General features: G+C 53.7%; 7 protein-coding genes across 7 annotated transcripts; 4 read left to right on the top strand and 3 right to left on the bottom strand.

Moving 5' to 3' along the window:
• Nucleotides 1–232: 232 nt before the first annotated feature.
• Nucleotides 233–1,763, top strand: F5144DRAFT_570128 (ankyrin repeat-containing domain protein). Its single transcript, XM_066788748.1, has 2 exons — nt 233–365; nt 439–1,763. Exons 1-2 carry the CDS (start codon nt 281–283, stop codon nt 1,311–1,313), a joined length of 960 nt encoding a protein of 319 aa, XP_066645573.1. The 5' UTR covers nt 233–280; the 3' UTR covers nt 1,314–1,763.
• Nucleotides 1,508–2,032, bottom strand: F5144DRAFT_210456 (uncharacterized protein). Its single transcript, XM_066783018.1, has one exon. It carries the CDS (start codon nt 1,972–1,974, stop codon nt 1,702–1,704), a length of 273 nt encoding a protein of 90 aa, XP_066645574.1. The 5' UTR covers nt 1,975–2,032; the 3' UTR covers nt 1,508–1,701.
• A 4,873-nt stretch (nt 2,033–6,905) lies between these two features.
• F5144DRAFT_647404 (uncharacterized protein) lies at nt 6,906–9,212 on the top strand (the record flags this gene model as incomplete). The annotated part of the gene is made up of 2 exons (XM_066792916.1): nt 6,906–7,091; nt 7,613–9,212. The coding sequence occupies exons 1-2, from the start codon at nt 7,012–7,014 to the stop codon at nt 9,210–9,212; spliced, it is 1,680 nt and encodes a 559-aa protein (XP_066645575.1). The 5' UTR covers nt 6,906–7,011.
• A 985-nt stretch (nt 9,213–10,197) lies between these two features.
• F5144DRAFT_510390 (uncharacterized protein) lies at nt 10,198–11,617 on the bottom strand (the record flags this gene model as incomplete). The annotated part of the gene is made up of 3 exons (XM_066786534.1): nt 11,097–11,617; nt 10,547–11,034; nt 10,198–10,478 (listed from the first exon to the last, which is right to left on the bottom strand). Coding segments are annotated over exons 1-3 (1,212 nt in total), but the record flags the coding sequence as incomplete, so codon positions are not given.
• Nucleotides 11,618–13,946: 2,329 nt separating this feature from the next.
• On the top strand, nt 13,947–15,554 carry F5144DRAFT_620316 (uncharacterized protein; the record flags this gene model as incomplete). The annotated part of the gene is made up of 5 exons (XM_066792015.1): nt 13,947–14,679; nt 14,715–14,868; nt 14,898–14,904; nt 15,026–15,096; nt 15,130–15,554. Exons 1-5 carry the CDS (start codon nt 14,377–14,379, stop codon nt 15,552–15,554), a joined length of 960 nt encoding a protein of 319 aa, XP_066645577.1. The 5' UTR covers nt 13,947–14,376.
• Nucleotides 15,555–16,414: 860 nt separating this feature from the next.
• F5144DRAFT_210549 (uncharacterized protein) lies at nt 16,415–16,912 on the bottom strand. Its single transcript, XM_066783019.1, has one exon. The coding sequence runs from the start codon at nt 16,788–16,790 to the stop codon at nt 16,491–16,493; it is 300 nt and encodes a 99-aa protein (XP_066645578.1). The 5' UTR covers nt 16,791–16,912; the 3' UTR covers nt 16,415–16,490.
• On the top strand, nt 16,913–18,911 carry F5144DRAFT_210550 (general substrate transporter). The gene is made up of 4 exons (XM_066783020.1): nt 16,913–17,098; nt 17,185–17,923; nt 17,977–18,110; nt 18,174–18,911. The coding sequence occupies exons 1-4, from the start codon at nt 17,034–17,036 to the stop codon at nt 18,808–18,810; spliced, it is 1,575 nt and encodes a 524-aa protein (XP_066645579.1). The 5' UTR covers nt 16,913–17,033; the 3' UTR covers nt 18,811–18,911.
• Nucleotides 18,912–19,917: the final 1,006 nt, after the last annotated feature.

Raw genomic sequence — 19,917 nt, forward strand, 5'->3', positions numbered from 1 at the left:
CCGAGAAGGGCTCTAGAGAAGTCGAAGGGTATCGCCACCAACTTCAAGTAGGAGCGGGTTAACTTGGCAATGCATAACACTACGGCTTGGGTATACCGTTTCTGTAAGGTTTTACCAGGAGCTGTCGGTGCAAGAGGACCAGACAGAAGACAAGTTGCAGGGTTAGGGTTATATTGCTGTTGTTTGGTTGCATCCAATCCCATGATCTTGCCAAGTGCCAGCTTTGTTCTTTGCCCACCACCTGCAGCTGTTCCGCAACATCCGATTCCAGGAGGCCATCATGGACTTTGACCTCCGCCTGTCCAGCACGCACCCAATAGAGCGGCGGCGCTTGCAGAACCGCCTCGCTCAGCGCAAGTTTCGCCGTATGTCCAATGTCCTCTGGATCACTCGTGACTTGAGCACTATCTGAGAGCCTCGCCTAATCGACCCCCACAGTCAAGAAAGCTGCCGACCGCGCTCACATGCACGATGATCCATCGCCCGCGCACACGCAACCCGAGACGCAAACTCCTAATCTCATTTCGTCCAACCAATCTACCATACATGTACCCTTGAGTCCGTATGAGCCTAGTGCCAGGCACACCACCTTGGACCCCAACGATGTCGATTTTAGTCAGTTTGTTGCGACGGAGAGTTTTCTGCCGGATGTCGGTGTCCCGATGGTGCAGGGAGGGTTCGAATCCACCTTCGGCTTGAGCTTCCCTCAAGACTTGTCCCACCATGACAACAATGACGGACAAAACCCACAACAAGGCCCAATCTTGCCCCCGCCCCTAGATCAGGTGCTCTACGAGGTTCAGCCTGACAATTCACTGCGCGTCTTGTCAACGGCACCACCCGAAGCATCATTAGACGGATGGATCGGCACACTGCATATCGCAGCCCAGGGGGGCAACGAGGGTATCGTACGGATGCTGTTGCAACAGGGCCAGGTGGACTGCAACGAGCAGGACAGTGACGGGCGGACGGCGCTCATGCACGCTGTCATCGAGGGGCACGAGGCCGTTGTGCGGTTACTGCTCGCGCATGCCGCGCGTGTCGGAGATCTCGACCGCGACCGCCGGTCGGCGCTGCACCTGGCCATCTTGCATCGGCGCGAAAGCATATTGCGCGTGTTCTTGGATTGCGGAGACCCGGGCTTAGACCTCGATGCGTACGATATCGCCGGGTGGACGCCGCTCCACATGGCGGTTGAGCGCGGCTTTACCGTGGCCGTGGAGCTGCTGTTGCAGAATGGCGCGAACATGGACACCAAGGCAAGGAAATGTCACTTGATGGGGAGAGGGGCCGCAGGCCATGCAGAGATATGAGGGGACATTCGTAAAGGTTTTGAGGGTCGTTCCCTGAACAAGAACGCGAAAGGACTCCCTACCCCAGTGATAACTCAGCGCCCACCGTCGCATGCATATCACTCAATATTAGGCTCCTCATGATACGATGACTTGCGGGGCATTGGTCCTCAAACAAGAAGGCGTAATGTGTTTCCCCGCCGAAAACTTGGTTTCTGACGTAGTCGCGTATCTCATTCCCTCTGGGGCTGTTTATCATTCGTGGACTTCTCGGACCCCCAACCAAGAACGCGACAATGGCATGACACCCGATTCTGCTCGAATAAAGCCGATAGGCTAAGTGTGGGCTCTTGGCCTTATTATGCCTGGTGGTTAGGAATTGAGAGAGGCCCCAAAAAAGTCCGGAATGTCAACATTTTGGAACCGGTTCGTAAACAGTTTCTAGACAAATGGAAAGCCCTATGATGTGATAAGAGGTCACTTTATTTTTCTTTTGCGTCCAAAATGTATTCTGTTTGTTGCTGTTTACTTTTGAGATTTGACCGAAAGCTCTCGGCTTTTCGCCGACCCCTTTTTGAGAGCACACCGACCAACACCGACACCAGCTACAGAGGCGAGTCAGACAACTGAGTACTGTGTGCAAAATACTCAAAACACAGTTTGAGATGTTGGGAGAATGCATATGCCAGAACGGAGGAGACGCCCATAATAGGCTATGATGTTCCGAGTTTGAGAATCCGCAGTTTCTGGTTTAGGGTACTCCTGTTGGATGCACCGAAAATGGTCCGCACTGCCTCTCAGCAATAGCAGGGTATTAACCGTTTCGAGATTGAGTGCCGCGTGCGCTGCAACTTTTAACATCACCTGATGGGCCAGCCAACATGATCTGTCTGCCTCGTCAGTCTGCCTGGGTAAGGTACGGCCGGATAAACTCGTTTCCGTTTTCCTTTGGTCTATCCCAACCATCCAACCTGAAGAGGTGCTTCTTTAAGAAGTACCCGGCCACGGCCTCGGCTCAAACACGCCCGTAAGAAGCTTTCTGTTCGCCAAAGACATACATACAGCTTCTCACGATATGGGTGCCCTCGCTTCAGCTGTAAGTTTTCACTTTCAGCCTGATTCCACGGCTCGACCCAGTCTCATTATTGCCAACAGTGGAACAAGACCGTCGATGGTCTTGAGAAGTTCCTCATGCTTCTCACCAATGTCGCAGGTCAGTTACGAATGTTCTTCTTCCAACCGTGGGCCGAGAGATATCTCTGGGAGTAGAAACCTGACCTTACCTGATTCATGCTGTTAGCCACTACACATGCTACCGACTCCGGTACGGTTGATGCCGTCCCGTACAACTACCCCCAACCGTTACGATCTTCGCCAGCACAAAAAAGTGACGGCGAAAGTGCCATAACGCAGCAACCTCCCAGCCAGCAACATGGCAAGTAAAGAAACGACATCTGCGTGAGAAATACCGATACTCAGCGATGCTGTAGGCATTTGTTTGTGGAGGCTATCAGTACTTTGTGTGTACATACTCGGGAATCATGTCAGAACCAAGGCAGGTTGTTTAGTCCTATAGCATGTTGTGATGTAGATATTCAACCTGTTGCTAGGTACCTAATCTTGAATTATGAGGTACATGTCATGTGGGAGATAGATCGACGACTTTCACACGGCCATGAAAACGTACGCTTGTTCTGTCTCCACACGACGAGTATCAAATGGTATTGTTATTAATAAATAAAGAATAACGTACTCCACCCCCAAGTCGCGCACACCCCCAAGTCGCGCACACTGTGACGAACCTGTCTAGGATCCTATCCTGTTAGGGTTCAGTGAAGGTAATCTTGCAAAGGATGCTTAGGTTCGGTGCAGCCAAGGGGTGCACAACAATAGACTTGTCTCAACAGTAGGCTTGCGAGCTTGTAGCGAACTGTAGTTGTGATTGCTAACTGGAGAACTCCCAGAGCTCTCCAGAACGAGTGACTATATACTATCTAATTCCCGAGCTCTAGACGGCTCTCGAGAGCCCGCTAGAGCTCGCCGCTCTTGATGGCTCTCAAGAGCCCATGAGAGCAGCTTCTGACTAGCCGCCCCCTTCCCTGGCTCTCGGGTGCTCCCTAGAGCGTCTTGTGATTGGTTCGTTAAACGACTGGCTCGGGGCGTCCCGCGCCCCGCGGCCCCACTTGTTGGCATATTCGTGACACACACCCCCAAGTCGCGCACTTTTGACCGTGAACCGATAGGAAACATCAATTACACCACCACAACAACCGCAATACACTGAAACTATTTTAAATCATGTACATCAGATGTTTCTCCGTTTCCCTGACACGTGCGCGCATTGTACCCGGGCTTTCCGCACTTACCACAACGCCGTGGAGCCGTCCCTGTTCGAGCCCGCCGACCACCATTTTCCCGCGTTTCACGCTCTACCTGTTCCTGCACCTCTCTCTGGGCTAATATATCATGTGCATCTCCTACAGTAAGTGATTCTCCAAGACGCACATGTGTCTTTTTGGCCCTTCGGCGCTTGCTCAGTGCCTCATTTGCCTTCTGTAAGGTGCCTATCTCAGTCGTCATTAGGGCCACCGAGTGCGCCAATGCCTGCATCCCTTTCGCAAGCTGGTCGACAGCAGTGAGAATTGATGTTGGCGAGCTTCCCTGGTGACGGGCAATCCGATCTTTGATGTACTCGCATTGTGAGACAGTCTCTGTTGGGTTCCGTGGCGTCTGGGAGAACCAAGGATCGGCAGCGGCGGAGGGGGGACCAGTTGGTGTTGGCATCCGTAACTTGACATCCAGCTTGGATATCACTGACTCGGGGTCAGAAGGTACTAGACCTGCACCTCTGAACCCCCCTTTGTTGTTGCTCTCGGTCATGGCGGCAAAGTGGGCGGCTTTGAAGGCGAGGAAGAACTCGACCTTGGTGATGTGGTTGATATGCGCTCTGACGAAGTGCTCGATTTGCCGACCGTACGCCGTTTTTAGGGCACTGTAACACCCAACATCGAGTGGCTGGGTTATATGGGATGAGTGAGCCGGCAGGCTGATGGTGACAATGTTGTTCTGCTTGCAAAAGGCTTCGAATTCGGCCGACAGGTGACTCTCATGCCCATCAAGCACAATCATCCGATACACCCCCTTCGTACGAGACTTTGTGTGCTTATCGAAATGTTTGATCCATTCTAGGCCGGTCTCATTGTCGGTCCACCCATTGGAAGTTGGCTTGATAGCCCAGTCGAGTGGGAGCTCGCCCTCGGTATACCAGTTGGCGAGGTGGTAAGTGCCTTGAACAATGAGAAACGGTGGGAGGCACCACCCTTCGCCGTTGATGCACTCAATCGCCGTCGCCCATTCCCGATTGCCAGGCTAAACTGCCTTGCCTCTTCCACGTCGATCGGCGCGCGTCACTACCATAGCTGCACAGATGACGCCCATCATGAAGCCGGTCTCGTCGAAGTTGTAGAAGTCACCGTCGTGGATGCCGTACTTCGCCCTCATGTTGTGTACAAGCTTAAACCACGCGCCAATAAGTTCTGGGTCTTCGCAGAGGGCTCTCTGAAAGTCGTATACACGATTGAAACGCGTCTTGAGTTCTGGTTGTCGCTTGACGAATTTCTCGGCCCAGTGCTTGCCGACCCGTCCCCCGTCGCGTTGCGCGAGCAGCAAATTAGCCATATCTTCAACACCAGCACGTCGGGGTGCAAATCCTCGCGTATCTAGGTCCAATATATACCGAACAACCGCCTCCTCTTCAATTGCTGTCAATCGGTGAGCTGCAGGTCGTGATTCGGGCTTCGGCGTCTTCCCGTTCATCCTGTCGCGCAAGGTCGCTTCGGGTACATTGTATGTAGTTTTGGGCAGCGCGTCGCCGACTGAAAGTCTTATCTCGTTGTATTGCCTGAATAGCAAGATTGATTCTACTGTCTTTGGATTGCGATGCCATTTTTTGCTATTAAGTTATTCCAAGTTGGGGTTGGGAGGTCGTAGCACGGTCAAAAGTGCGCGACTTGGGGGTGTGCGCGACTTGGGGGTGGAGTACGTTATAATAACTAGTTATTGAATAATTAATAAATTAAATAGTTATAACTAACTAGAGTATTTTAAGCTAGTATTTGTGTGATGAACCTACTTCAGGATCCTATCCTGTTAGGGTTCAGCTTCGTTGAAGGTAATCTCTCGAGGATGCTTAGGTTCGTGTGACGAACCTACTTCAGGATCCTATCCTGTTAGGGTTCAGCTTCGTTGAAGGTAATCTCTCGAGGATGCTTAGGTTCGGTGCAGCCAAAGGGTGCACAACAATAGACTTGTCTCAACAGTAGGCTTGTGAGCTTGTAGCGAACTGTAGTTGTGATTGCTAACTGGAGAACTCCCAGAGCTCTCCAGAACGAGTGACTATATACTATCTGGATCACCATCTTCTCTAAGTGATCCTTGGTGTTGGCTCACCTGGATCACGTCTCGATCCTGGTGATCCGTACGACTGGATCATGATGCCAAGCCTGCCTTAATCGTGATCCCTATCTAATTGGTTATCTTAGCGACTGGCTGGGAATGCTCCCCGCGCATTCCCATGGCCCTTCATGCGGCCATGACCGTGACAGCAGACCACGTCGTGGGAATACATATCCTGGACCATGAGTCGTGGCCTTGCAAAAGTGTCCGACAATAAACGCCGCTCTGTGTTGGTTTTGGATATTGCTCTTCTTGGTCAACTATCCCGTAATTGAGCTTGAAACCCGATCGACGGACTCCATTTTACGGCGAACACCTTGGATCCAACGGCTTGTAACCAACTCTAGTATCGGACATGACAGTAGCACCAAAACTATTGTCTCCCCGACACCACCATCCATCTATATACGTCGTTCTCTGCTAGCCTCAGTGTGGCCACGAGAGCTTATTACTCAGTGTCAGGCCGGGTAACCAAGGTCTTACCTACGGCATATCACTGTCTTGAGAAGGTTCCCTAGCCACTCACAGCTCAAGTGCCAACCTGTGGATCTTTTGCCAAACGCCTACCAGCATAAATTGGTTCTACGAATTTCGAGTGTATGGACTGTGGGATGCTTGAAATTGCTTGAAGATACGACTAAGAATAAATTAAGACCGGGAACCAAGTTAATGTAAGTATACTCCTCCTAAATGCTAAGATGGTCTCCCTAACAATGAAGGTATGAAACAGCGTGTGCCAATTTGTATTATCAGATCCTACCAGAGTAAACTCTCCCGACATCAGGTTCATGCCAACTAATGAGTACATACGCTCGCTATCTAGGGCACGACTTTATATTTCGCGGATATCTTGCGGCCTTTTAGGCTTGGTCCGCCTCAAATCGACGAACCTCGACGTGAATCATCGGCATCATCATCTAAACCTCGACTCTATTATTACCTTTGCTCCTTGGCTTCGATCGAAACCAACCTTGCTCACCTGCCCTCCTAGTCCCACGCCACATCTCTTGCTCGAGTTCGAGGTGTGCTCATTTGTTGACACTGACTCATAATCGACCGTCTTTCCCCTTCCACAGCTTGAGGCGTAGCGGTATCTTGTCAACTTACATACCCTCTTTTGGATTTGCTCATCATTGTACCGGTACGTTTATATCCTATTAGTTACGCCCTCCCTTTCCTTGCGCCTTTTGCCGCTGCGTTTATGCCACTTACCTAAAGTCTAGGCTCCTTTCAAGTTGTGTGTTGCTTTCACTTCTTTTTCCCTATGATCACCAGTATGGGTTCCAGGGCTCTACTCGCCCGTTCAAGTCTTGTTCTCCTGCAGCACATGCCCCATATTATACGGTAACAATAATTTCCCTACTTCCTTATCAGAGCTTGTGCTCCTTCCGGTCTTCCCTAGCGGCTTTACAACTCGTGGTGCGGGCCGGTTCTGCATCGTGCCTCATCCCCGTTCTGCGCTTGCCGGTCAATCTCCTGCCCCCTCTACTTGCTCCTCGTTGCCGCCCCGGCCCGGTCCCGGCGTGGCTCCGCTTTGCAGTTCCGGATTCCCCTCCTTCCCGCCCTCGCTGCTCCCACAGACCCGCTTCTCTAACCCCCATCGGATTCCTTCTTTCTCTCCTTGCTGCAAACTACTTTCCTCTTCAACTTCTCAGCCAACATTCTTCCCTCCACAGTTGTGCTGACTTTGGTTGAGAGTGATCAATGTGTCAAGGCATCGTCGGTATGTTCAAGATTTATCTTGTCAGCCCTCGTTCATTTTTGTGATCACATTTTCGTTACTTTCCTGGCAGTCACTTCTTTCGAAACTGTGCTTTGCAGCAGTTATCATCCTATGGGGGCTTTGGCTGACCACAAATCCGCAGATTCTCAAAGACCGCACCTCCACCCACACAAACAACCAAGCCGTCGGAACTCAACGTGAATTCCGTCACCCTATCCAGGAATCCCAATACCATCAATTCTTTTTTTGCAACTAAAATAACACAATACAAGCCAATGATGGCTGACTTTCCGCCCGATTCGCGAGCTCCGTCGAATGCCGGTGGTGCTCCGACGAATGCCCCGATAACTGCCGGTCCGTCCCGTCCTTCCTGTCCGTCCGATCCCAGTGGGGCCGGTTTGGGTGGATCTGCTTCCGGCACGATGCCGGTTCGTGTTTCCTCTTTGGGAAACTCCCGCCTCCCCATCCGTGCTCACACTTCCGCCTCGGCCGCCTCCCTTTCTACCGATGCCGCTTCCTCTCCCGGGGCCCCCGCCACATCCGCCGCTGCCGCCGATCGCGCAACCACCCAGTTCCCTCCGTGGACCAGACCCCTCGAGGAGGGGAGAGCCGAGGTCCTCGGTTTTGTTGGGAAGTTGAAGGCGGGCAACCGAGCCTCCCCCGTCGATGTCGCCAGGCGAAGGAAGAATGTGTGCTCCTTCCTATGGCACCTGGAGTTCGGCTTGGGCGAACCGACTCCGGCGGTAAAGGGGTACCCCCACCGCGTTGACGAGGCCTTGCGTGCTCTCACCAGGGAGGAGAACAGCGGGTACATCCCAGAGCAGGTGTCAAGATGGGCAGCCACGATCACGGCCAAGCTTGAGCGGGACAACTGGGGCGTGAGAACCCCCAGCAACACCGCCACCAACAACCAGACCAGCAACGTCAGCAACGGAAACAACAACAACCGCCACCGCGGCAATGGAAACAACAATAACACGGCCAATAACATTGGCGAAGCCGAAGAGGATGACGAGGACGACGCGGCCCCTACTCCCGCCCCAATTCTCGCCGCCGCCGCCGTTACAACACCCGCCTTCCACCTCCCCCCACCCAACCACCCCATCTGGGGCACCGCGGGCATCATGCACGGCATCTACCTCCAGCAAGGGGCCCGCCGCCGCTCCTACGCAGTCGACCCGCGGTATGCACACCAGCGCCGGCCCGCCGACGTCTTCGGGGCCAACGGCCTGACACCAGGCGACTGGTGGCCCCTACAAATCGCCGCCTTCTTCGCCGGGGCCCACGGGTCCCACATCAAGGGCATCTTCGGCTCCCCCACGGCGGGAGCCTACTCCGTCGTCGTCTCGGGCGCCGCCGCGGCCTACCACGGGCAGAACGGGGACCGCGACCGGGGCGGCGTGGTGTACTACAGCGCGGACAGCCCCGCGCGCAACGACGTGGCGGCGCCGTCGGCCGACACGCGCGCGCTGCTGCGGTCGGAGCGCACGCGCGTGCCGGTGCGGGTGCTGCGCAGCGCGGGCCGCCACGGCCGCGAGTGGGGGCCCGCGGTCGGTATCCGGTACGATGGCTTGTATGTGGTAGATGGGCGGTCGCGGGTGGCCAACGGCCAGGGCGGGCATTTCTGGAGGTTTGTGGTGCGGCGCGTGGCGGGGCAGACGCCCACCCTGGACCAGCTGCGTGCGACCGTGCCGTCGGAGCAGCAGAAGAGGGACGGGAGCTTGGTGAAGGAGGGGTACTGAGGGGACGAGGGGGTTTGTTGCGGGCTTTGGAGGGGGAGGGGGGGGGGTTTGCTTTTCGCCACGGGGGCTGTCCTTTGCTGCGGGGTTCCCCCGCGAGGGGGGTGTTCACGCTTGGGTTCTTTTTTCTTTTTTTCATGCCTTTGCTAGCTGGGGGTGATGAGGGCAGACGGGGGCTTGCCTTTGGGCTGGGGGTGGTGGGTGCCCACCAAGGGCCACGGGCCAATGTTTTATGTACCTAATTTGAACTTGTTTGTTTTTTAAGAACTGCCCCAAGTGTAACATGTGATATTTCCCTTAACGTGACTATTCATGGCCTCACTACTGCGTCAACTTATATCTTTCATCTCGAGCCTTGGTTTATACCCTAAATTGCCCTCAGCAATTTCCATATTAGTGTGTGAGCCTGAGCCGCTCCTGAGCTGGGGTGAGCCATGAGTGAGCGTAGTCTATATAGCCATGTAGCCCTATTTCAGACCTTCGACCAAAAATGCAATTTTGAGGCTCCAGTGCGTTCCTTGAAATGTGATAACTATACCATATAGGTTACGGCCACGTCCGTGCAACGTTGGTTGCGGAATAAGGATGTGTTAGTGTGTATTGTAGCTTGGAAGTTTAACTGCATATACTAATGTACCTTATGGACAGGGATGGTTAGAGAAACCTCCTCAATTTTAATCCGCTTGTAATTTGAAGTTCTGAGTCTCTTGTTGCTTTCTTCTCGCGCGGAGGAGTTTGCCGCTTATATACTACATCTGCAACTACACTACGAAGCTCGGCGCTTTCATCTGTCCATCTCCCAAATTCTAACACTTTAGTTTTGACTTGTAGGTTGTGTGTCCTCACACAAAAAGTAACCGATACCCATTCTTATCCAACTGATACCAGTTGCCTTCTCTGAATCGGCAGAACTAAGGTAGCTTACCCTAGAATAGTACATTTCTCCATTCAACATGTCCTTCTACTCCCAGCTAGTCCCCTCGGCCAGGGCGTTAGTTTCCGGGAACGCCTCGGCCACGCGCTGTGGGAGAGTCTCGCTGTACTGACGCCACTCATCCTTACAGGCCTCGCAGAGCTTGACGCCGCCAAATTCGTTGATCGTGTGAGCGCCGTAGTTCCGTCTGTACTCGCACTGGTCGCACCCCCGCTTAACATCCTCTTCAAGTAGCTCAGCTAGCCCCGGGTAGAGTAACTCGGATTTCCTGGAAATGACATTGTCAAACCTAGCTTGCTGCTCGTCAAAGGTTTCCCTAACGTCAACTCGGTACCCTACAAATCCATGGTATCAGTAAGGTCCACAAGCCAAGAATGAAGGAGTAGTGGAAGTAGGTACTCACAGAGTTTGTAGTACTCCCGTGCGTCTTTCACCACCTCCTCTGTTTCGGGGCGTCCAAGCTCCAGCCCATTCTCGACGTAACGATACCGCCGCATGGTCATGTGCATTGGCCCTCCAAAGAACCGAACGTGATTCAGAGCCACAAGATGGCGGGGCGATTTTCCCCAAGCGGAATCGATCGACCAGAGGACCTCCCGCGCCCGTCTGTAAGCATCGACTCGCAGCTTCAGGTCGAGGTAAGCAAACGTGTTGTGTATCTCTCCCTCAGAGCGGTGCTTGAAGAAGGCGACTGCGTCGTACAGCGTCACGCAGATTTCACCCAGCACTTGGAGCTGGGCCTCGTCGAACCATACGTCGTCAATATCGTTTGAGGAGAGCGCCGCGGCAAGTCCGAAGCGAATGAGGGCGTCGCCGTCGCGGGCGCGGAACCAGATTCTGGGTGAATGGACGAGATGGTTCACATAGCGGCGGAAGAGGTCATCATCTCGCCTGATTTATTCTCAAGTCAGCCGACGAACCATTTTGCCTGCTGCGCTGGACACGAAACCCACCTTCCTGATGCCTTCGCAGAAGTGATCAACAAATACGTGCGGTACTCGCGCTTGGTTTCGTCAGCCCCCGGCCGGTTCATGAGCATGGTATCGAGGAGCTCGTCGACGTTGTAGCCGAGGATCTTGTTCGTTACCGTGATATCGGTGAGCTCGCCATGATACTCGGCGATGATGCCGATTGCCGACAGACGAACATAACAGCAAAACCGCGTCCAGTTTGTGAACTGGGGTATTACGACCCGGCTGTACTCCCACGCTGTGTTCAGCACTTCCTCTCTCATTCGTGGGCTCAGACCGGGGATGTTGATGAGGTCATTGGAGAATTCCTTGGGGAAAAACCAGGTGTCGTGGTGTCTCTGCGTTGGCGTGGGCATCTCTTGGTGCTCAGCGGACTGAGCGGGGTTATGAACCTCGAGAACAGACGCTACGCCGTAAGCATTCATGGCTCTACCGAAGCGATGGAGTTGATCTTTAGAATCATAGAGCAAAGTTGCTTGGTTTACAAAGAAAATCGATGAGAGGTCATCGATCTCTTGAAGTTATTTATAAAATAAACTGACCGTGCCAGGTCATAGCAGCCAGCCACAGTGAGCTTGGCGATACTCACCGTCCCGCCACCCACACCGCTACAACCGCCCATACGACTACACTAGCCAACGACATTCGCTAGGAAGCTGGCCATGAGCAAGCCCCACCGTGGACCATCATTCGATACTCCGAGCGGCGTCTTCGGAAGCCGACCACCCAATGGCAAGCCTGTGTGTGAGACCAAAACCACGGCGGCATTCCAGTCTACCACGGTCACAAGACAATGTGCCACGTTTTCTCAGCAGCACCGCGTTCACCGCTGTCCACCTGGAGAAGGTGCCCTATCACGACACCGAGCCGTTAACAGGGCAAATGGGTCAACGCTCCGCACAAATCAAATAAATCTAACAAATAACAGCAAATGGGCCACAAAAAGGTCAAATTTCGATCCAATGAGGGAGACGTGCGTCGTGGATAAACACAAAAATAAGAAGCATTGACAATACCATTCATACCCGCCTATCTTCGGCCGCAATGTCTTTACCAAATGATACAAGGGCCCAACAGCCAACTTAAAAATTGCGCCGCTATGCTTCAACTTTTACTAACACCCTCACCTTACCTGGTATGATCCCCGGAGTGTCGACCGAAACAGGGGGGGCAAGAGAGATGAGACAAGAGTGGTGTGTCTGGGTGGAGCGGTCGAAGTCAACAATCAAAAACACTACTTCGAAGAGACGGACCGGTACTCGGCACTTTACCCAATTCCTAACACAGAGGTTACGTCCACCGACGTGAGTCAGGTATGACAACTATGCCATATGATGTACTGGGAAATTAAATATCCCCCCAGGTTTGGAACCAGGAGACTATATACTATGCCACGGATTAAACTAGCATGTTACGCCCTATCCCACCATATGTACATACTGGTACATGACCGCGGTCCAATCTTGGGCCCGAAGGGAAGAGGAGTGGAATGGGGATGGGTTCCCAGTTTTAGGCTACCTGTGTTCTAAAATCTGGGACCTCGCGAAAAGTTGCCATTTGAACTGCGGAGTATTGCATACTAGTCTGAACCTTGTTGGTGATTTCCCTGGTGGTTTCCTGAGCAGCGTCTGAGTAGCGCCTGAGCAAGGTGGTATAGGGCGGTGGGGGTGACTGGGGCTTGGTGAGGGCAACTCTAGGGTAAAACAAGACTACCTAGGTATCGGCTCTTGTAACTTTCATGACTTCTGATGATAGATATGATGCTTCACGTTTAGTTGTTAGAAGAGATGAAACAACCATTCACGTGGTTGTCCAGTTCAGTTGCTACTATGAGGCCGGGCCTATCAACACTGAAACTCATTGAGTCCGAAGTTTCCTGCTGTCACGAATATGCCAACAGGTGGAGCCTCGGGGCGCGGGACGCCCCGAGCCAGTCACTTCGAGGACCAATCAAGGGAGGCCGGGGAGTGCTCAGTGTGATCAGGAAAACGGGGAACAACGGGAGACCAAGCAGACTGAGCATAAGAACCATGCGGCCAATCAGAACGCAGGAAGAACGGAAGTAATCAGAGTGCTCAGTGTCTCCGGAATCCGAGGAGAGCTGAGCACACTGAGCACACAAGACTTAGATAGGTATATAGTCACTCGTTCTGGAGAGCTCTGGGAGTTCTCCAGTTAGCAATCACAACTACAGTTCGCTACAAGCTCACAAGCCTACTGTTGAGACAAGTCTATTGTTGTGCACCTTTTGGCTGCACCGAACCTAAGCATCCTAGAGAGATTACCTTCAACGAAGCTGAACCCTAACAGGATAGGATCCTGGACAGGTTCGTCACACCTGCCCGTAATCTTTTCGGGCGTTCATGCAAGTCCCGTCCCCACCCTTTTGTGACGAACCTACTCCAGGATCCTATCCTGTTAGGGTTCAGCTTCGGTGAAGGTAATCTCTGCAAGGATGCTTAGGTTCGGTGCAGCCAAAGGGTGCACAACAATAGACTTGTCTCAACAGTAGGCTCTCGAGCTTGTAGCGAACTGTAGTTGTGATTGCTAACTGGAGAACTCTCAGAGCTCTCCAGGACTAGTGACTATATACATGCCCGATTCCTAGGTATCCTCGTACCTTTGCAATAGGTTGACGGGTGCTATGTTGCTATTGTGCTATGTCCGGTTTTAGCATCATAGCATCTTAGCATTCTGCAGCCCGGCGTTTCTATCCCTTGTTCCGATTGGTTCCTTCAATGATTGGCTCGGGGCGTCCCGCGCCCCGAGGTTCCACCTGTTGGCATATCCGTGACACCTTTCTCTGAGCATTGCGAGATTTCTGATTGACGGTATCGCGACTGGTTCTGATTAATCTTGGCCATGACCTTAAATTCCGTGACAGCCCATTGATAATAACCCAGTCCAGAGGATGACACAGTGCTCAGACTTAATTTACCCGCTGTGAACACTGCAGGTCAAAATCCATTTCCTGGTTCAGGGCGAGATGCCGGTGTCAAAACGACCAATCGTTCGTGTCTAAGCCACTTTGGTTACTTGGTGTGCCTGCAGAACACTGCCTGGTGTGGGCATGCCTTGTGCAGGCCCCCAATATGCATTTGGTGGTGTTGGCAACGAGGCCCATGATTTATAAATCGCAACAACGCCAGTAGGCTGTTCCTTGATACATTCCTTGCCAAAACCAACTCAGAGTCCTCAAAACAGCCCCTGACGTTCATCGCTCCAACTTTTGCCCTTTTTCTCGCGTGTTCGTACTAACACCATGGACCAAATCCCACGTCACCTCCTCCACGACATGTCAAGCGAGAAAATCACTGCTTACATGGCAAAGTACCCATACAATGGCCAGCTATTTTCCGTCCTAATCAGCGACAGGGCCCCAGAGCCATACCAACCGCATTCGAACTCAATCGAGGGGGCATGGGTCGACGTCTTGGAGGACGCATCCTACCACGATGGAAAGGACCCTCAGAAAACCTTGCAACAACTCCGTATGGAGAATGAAGTTGAGAGGAAGATGCTTGAGGTGGTATTCCCAACCTTGCAAGAGCTGGCACCCGCCCCGGTGGCTGCATCAACCCTACGGATTCTGCCGTGGAGACGATCGAAGAATACTTGTTCCCGAATTGCGTCAAGTTGGAACTGGTGACAAAGGATGGCAAGCTGGAGATCATCCCGGGACATCACATAGATGTGGAACGTGCACGATACGTTATCCCTTGGAGCGAAATGGAGAAAGCCGGGTTCCAGCCTGGTTTGCTCGACCAGTTTCCCGCAGACCAGGTGATCCGTGAGAGCAAGCTCACGAGAAATACACGACCGAGGAACATTTATGACGTGACTATCCAGAGAAACGAAGAAAAGCTATGGGGCACGCTTGTCCAAGATACCGACCCGCTTCCTCTCTTGAGAGAGGTGGAGATTTATGGGAAACTCAAGGGCTTGGAGTTGGGTCCCGAAATTAGAATCCCAGAGTTCAAAGGTGGGCTTTTTTTCCCGACTACGTGATGCATAGTGGCTGCAGCTGACGATGCATGGGTATCAATAGGCTTGATCACGTCTGGTAATGGTGTCGTTGGTTTCATCATGGCCAAAATCCCTGCCAAGCACCCCAGCTTGTTCCCGATCGTCACCAACAACTTCCCTGGCGAACGCCCAGCGATGGCACTGAGACAACAATGGGCTGCTCAGATGGAGCATACCGTGGCAACGCTTCATGAGCATGGTATCGTCTGGGGAAACGCCAAGCCGGATCACCTCCTGGTTGATCTGGAGGACAACCTCTGGTTGCTCGGTTTCGGTGGTCAACTCACATTAGAGGGATGGATGGACCCGTCCTTGATGGAAACGAAAGAGGGAGATTTGGCTGCGGTTGCAAAAATGAAGGAGGGGCTACTGGATGAGCGGGCCAACGGCGGGAACAAAGCCGGGACAAAATAAGCTTAAGCGAGGGCCGGAAGCGAGGGTCGGGATGAGTTTAGCATAATATATTTTCCTCGGTGCTCGGGCAAAGGGTCACATTCCTCTCCGTTTTATCCTTGAATTGGGCGGCTGGTTTGAGCATCGCACGGTTTCCGTCCGGCCCTAGTCGGACATGTTTGCGACTAGGGTACCTTTGCACATACAATACTTACATGTGCAAGGGACACTGCAAACATTTGAGTTGGACAACACCTCTCTCGAGTCACATCCCTCGAGTCACATCCCTCGAGTCACATCCATTATCAAGGCGATGCGACGAGGGACCCGAGTCTGCAAACCGAAGCGCTTCGGGCCGTGTTTCTCTGCGACTTCGCTGGTAACGCCCGGCTCGTGACCCGGTGACGGGGTCGTTGCATGTGCGCAGTGTTCATTTGGGTTTCATCAACAGCAAACTGACAGGAAACACGCGTCCACCGACCCGGTCTAGATGCAAAATCAATATACCGCGTCGTAGTATTGTTTCTGGTCTGCTTCTAGTTGATCATCTACGGTTTCTCGGGTCCTTCTCCACGGGACCTGCACGAGGCAGGCAAGGATGGTTTGGGGTTTTCATTCATGGCGACTCCAAGCGTACCACTCAGAGCAACGGTTTTGGTTCAGGAAGTGCGCGCTGGAGGTTGGTGGATTTGGGGAAAATGTTGGAGAAAGTGGGTTTGTGGGGCCCGTGTAATCGGCCCGGCGGCATCGGTCAGGGTTTGGTGCCAGGTTCGAGCCAGGCTTCGTGAGGCCAGAGTGCGGGGAAACAGGCTGCAGGCGCCATGCTTGCTGGCAAAAGTCGAAGCAACCCCGAAGCGGCAGGAGGAGTTGCAACGGCCCACCTAGCCCACCAACGGCCCTGCAGTGACGGTATCGTCAGCTAAAACTGCCGTCTTCGGCATTGCCAATTCGTTTAAGTCAACAATCGTCCGGCCGGGGTACCACAAGCGCACCTATCAGATGACGGACAGCCGTTGCTCTCGGGTGCGTCCACTGCAGCTGCAGCGTCAGATTGGAGACTTCGATCTTTTCTTCCGGCGCATCACGAAAGGCTTTCCCCATGATTGGCGGGATCCGCAGTCCGGGGCAACCCCAGACACCCACGCTCGAGCCATGTTTACCATGGTCGGGGTCTCGAAGGAAGAGAGTGGTAACACACAAATGAAGTGTTCCATCGAAACATGGGAGGAGGCAGAATGCCACCCCCGGGCATGCCATGTAACGTCCCCGGGTTTACGGGGGGTTCGTCCCTGTCTTAACCCGACCCATGTGGGATCCACGGTAGCTCGGGGAAAACAAATAAAAGGCAGCCGACATACCAAGTTGAGGATCCGGGAAATCGAGGGTTTGATTGTTCCCAATTCCTCTCGAAGGTCTAGTCTCGGTCAGCTCGCAGGCCGATGGTGAAAGACAGGGAGCCCACATCCTGATCAACAAGAGTCAACTCAGGAATCGGGCACGATGAAGTTGCCCACCATCTACAATGTCCAGCTCGTGGCCATCATCGCGACCCTCGGTGGCGCGTTGTGAGTCCTCCCACCACTTGAATATGACTCTGTTAGGGGTGCCGTTGCAGGTATTGAGAGCTAACGGATCGATTGATTGTGTCTAGGTTCGGCTTCGACATTTCTTCCATGTCTGCCATCGTTGTGACGGACCAATATATCGAGTTCTTCAACAACCCATCCGGCGTCATTCAAGGCGCCATTGGCTCCGCTCTCGCCGCCGGTTCGGTTGTGGGTTCTGCCGTTGCCGGTCCGCTGTCTGACAAGATCGGCCGCCGCGACTCTATCCTGTTCGCTTGCATTTTTTGGCTCATCGGCACTGCGGTTCAGGTGGCCTGCCAGAACTATGGCCAGCTCATTGCCGGCCGTGTCCTGAACGGTTTCACTGTCGGCATCACCTCCGCCCAGGTTCCCGTCTACCTTGCCGAAATCGCCAAGGCCGAGAAGCGTGGTTCGCTGGTGATCATCCAGCAGCTGGCCGTCGAGTTCGGTATCCTGATCATGTACTTCATTGGTTACGGCTGCGCCTCCATTGAGGGCACGGCTTCGTTCCGCACCGCCTGGGGCACCCAGTTCATCCCGTGCTTCTTCCTCATCATCGGCTTGCCTTTCCTTCCCCGCTCCCCCCGTTGGCTTGCCAAGGTCGGGCGCGACAAGGAGGCTATCGAGACCCTGGCTAATATCCAGGCCAACGGCAACATTGAGGACCCGCTCGTCATTGCTGAATGGGAGGAAATACAGACTGTCATGCTTGCTGAGAGGGAGGCTGGTAGAGGCTGGAGGAAGTTCTTCAAGAACGGCATGTGGAAGCGAACTCTGGCCGGCACATCGGTCCAGGCGTGGCAGGTATGTTACTCAAACCGGCATGCCGGAATTTTAGCTGACTCGTGCAACCACAGCAACTTGCCGGTGCGAACGTCATCGTCTACTATCTGACCTACATCGCCCAAATGGCTGGCCTCACCGGTGACGTCGCCATGGTTACCTCGGGTATTCAATACGCCGTGTTCATTATCTTCACCGGTGTCATGTGGTAAGTTCTCCCCCTGCCCAGCAACCATCACCAGACCACCCGGCCGCTCACACAACCCCACAGGATCTTCATCGACAAGACGGGCCGCCGCACTCTGCTCGTCTGGGGCGCCATCGGCATGGGCTTCTGCCACCTGGTGGTCGGCGGCACCATGGGCGCGCACAGCACCTACCACCCTGAGGGCGTCGGCGACCCGCCCAACGCCAACATCGTCATCGCCGTCACCCCCGGTGCGCCCGCCAACACCGTCATCACCTTCTCCTACCTGCTCATCGTCGTCTATGCCCTGACCCTGGCCCCCGTCTGCTGGATCTACGCCGCGGAGGTGTGGTCGCTGGGCACGCGCGCCACGGGCATGTCCATGGCGGCCATGAGCAACTGGGTCTTCAACTTTGCGCTCGGCATGTTCACCCCGCCGGCCTTCATCAACATCACCTGGAAGGTCTTCATCATCTTTGGCGTGCTGTGCATCGTCGCCGCCATCTGGTTCTGGCTGCTGTGCCCCGAGACCTGCGGCAAGACCCTCGAGGAGGTCGAGCTTATGTTCTCCAAGGACGCACCTTACCCCTGGAAGACCAAGAAGGGCGAGTCGCGTCTGGCTGCTGAGATCGAGGCCGTCGCCGCCCGCCAGCATAAGGGTGAGGGTGAGGGTGAGGTCGTTAGTAATAAGCCTGTGGTTGGCGAGGAGGAGAAGGTCTAAGAAGTGGGGCGCTTGTGTTTTGGCAGTGATGGTTTAGGGGGGTTGAATATTGGTTTGGGGAGTGTGAACTGAAGTAACTTTCAGGGTCATTAGATCAGGCGAGTTGAATATACAGTTCTCTCATACCGTGCAAGTGTTGTGTCTTCCCCACTGAATGATGCGTAGGAATACCACGGGGCGTGAAACTGAGTTTAAGGACACGGCAGGCCTTGCCACCATGTTTGAGTGTATTTGCATTGCAGTTCCATCATCTCGCGCTGCCGTTCCAAGTCATGGTAGATGGTTTGGGCCGACCCGAGTGAGCGAGAACCGCGTGCCCCCTTCCTGTTAGTCGCTGCCCGGTCGCCCGAAACACAATTTAACAACCCTCTACTGACCCTCAGGCTTCCTACCGAACCCACCAACCTTCCCATGCACCCTCGCAACCTCCCGCGCCGCCCCATAAAAACACTCCCAAACCCCTTCCTCCCAACCGTCGCCCTCCACCCACGATCCGTCCCAATCTCAATCAGCGACATCACGGCATCACGCTCGCCCGCCCGTGCTGCGTATGTTGAAGCACCATGTCTTGTTTTTTCTTGATATTAACCTCCACGAGCTTCTTGGATGGTGGCGTTTAGTAACAACTGACGGGGAGATTCCTATCCGACTTTACAACTGCGGAGTTTCGTCCGGCCTCGAGGTGGATGAGCCAGAATCCAACTTCCCGAGGGGGCCACAAGATTCTTGTACGCCTCAAGAGCAGGTTGGCCCAGCTTATATCTGGGGTTGTAGCAGATGGCTAGGTCAGCTACACATTCTGTCAGCTACGGTCCATTGCAGTTTGCGAAAAAGGTGTGAAACAAACCTTCATTGTGTCCCCAATACGCGCACGCGTCGAACAAGCAAAGCTCATTCGTGGCTGTTCGCGGTTTGATGTTTCCCGGCCAGAGATCAGAGTGGAGGAGGCACGGGGTGACGGACCTGCCCTCACTTTCGAGGGGTCTTAGGTACCTCGGAATGACCTTCTCAAAATATTATTATTCATACTCCGCTATGCCCTAGGGCGTGCCGGACCCTCTGCTATTTAGTGTACAGGAAAACCGTGCCCTCCCGGGCCGGGTGAAA

The sequence above is a fragment of the Chaetomium tenue genome, assembly GCF_020726465.1.
Source record: "Chaetomium tenue strain MPI-SDFR-AT-0079 chromosome Unknown F5144scaffold_3, whole genome shotgun sequence".
Taxonomy (NCBI): domain Eukaryota; kingdom Fungi; phylum Ascomycota; class Sordariomycetes; order Sordariales; family Chaetomiaceae; genus Chaetomium; species Chaetomium tenue.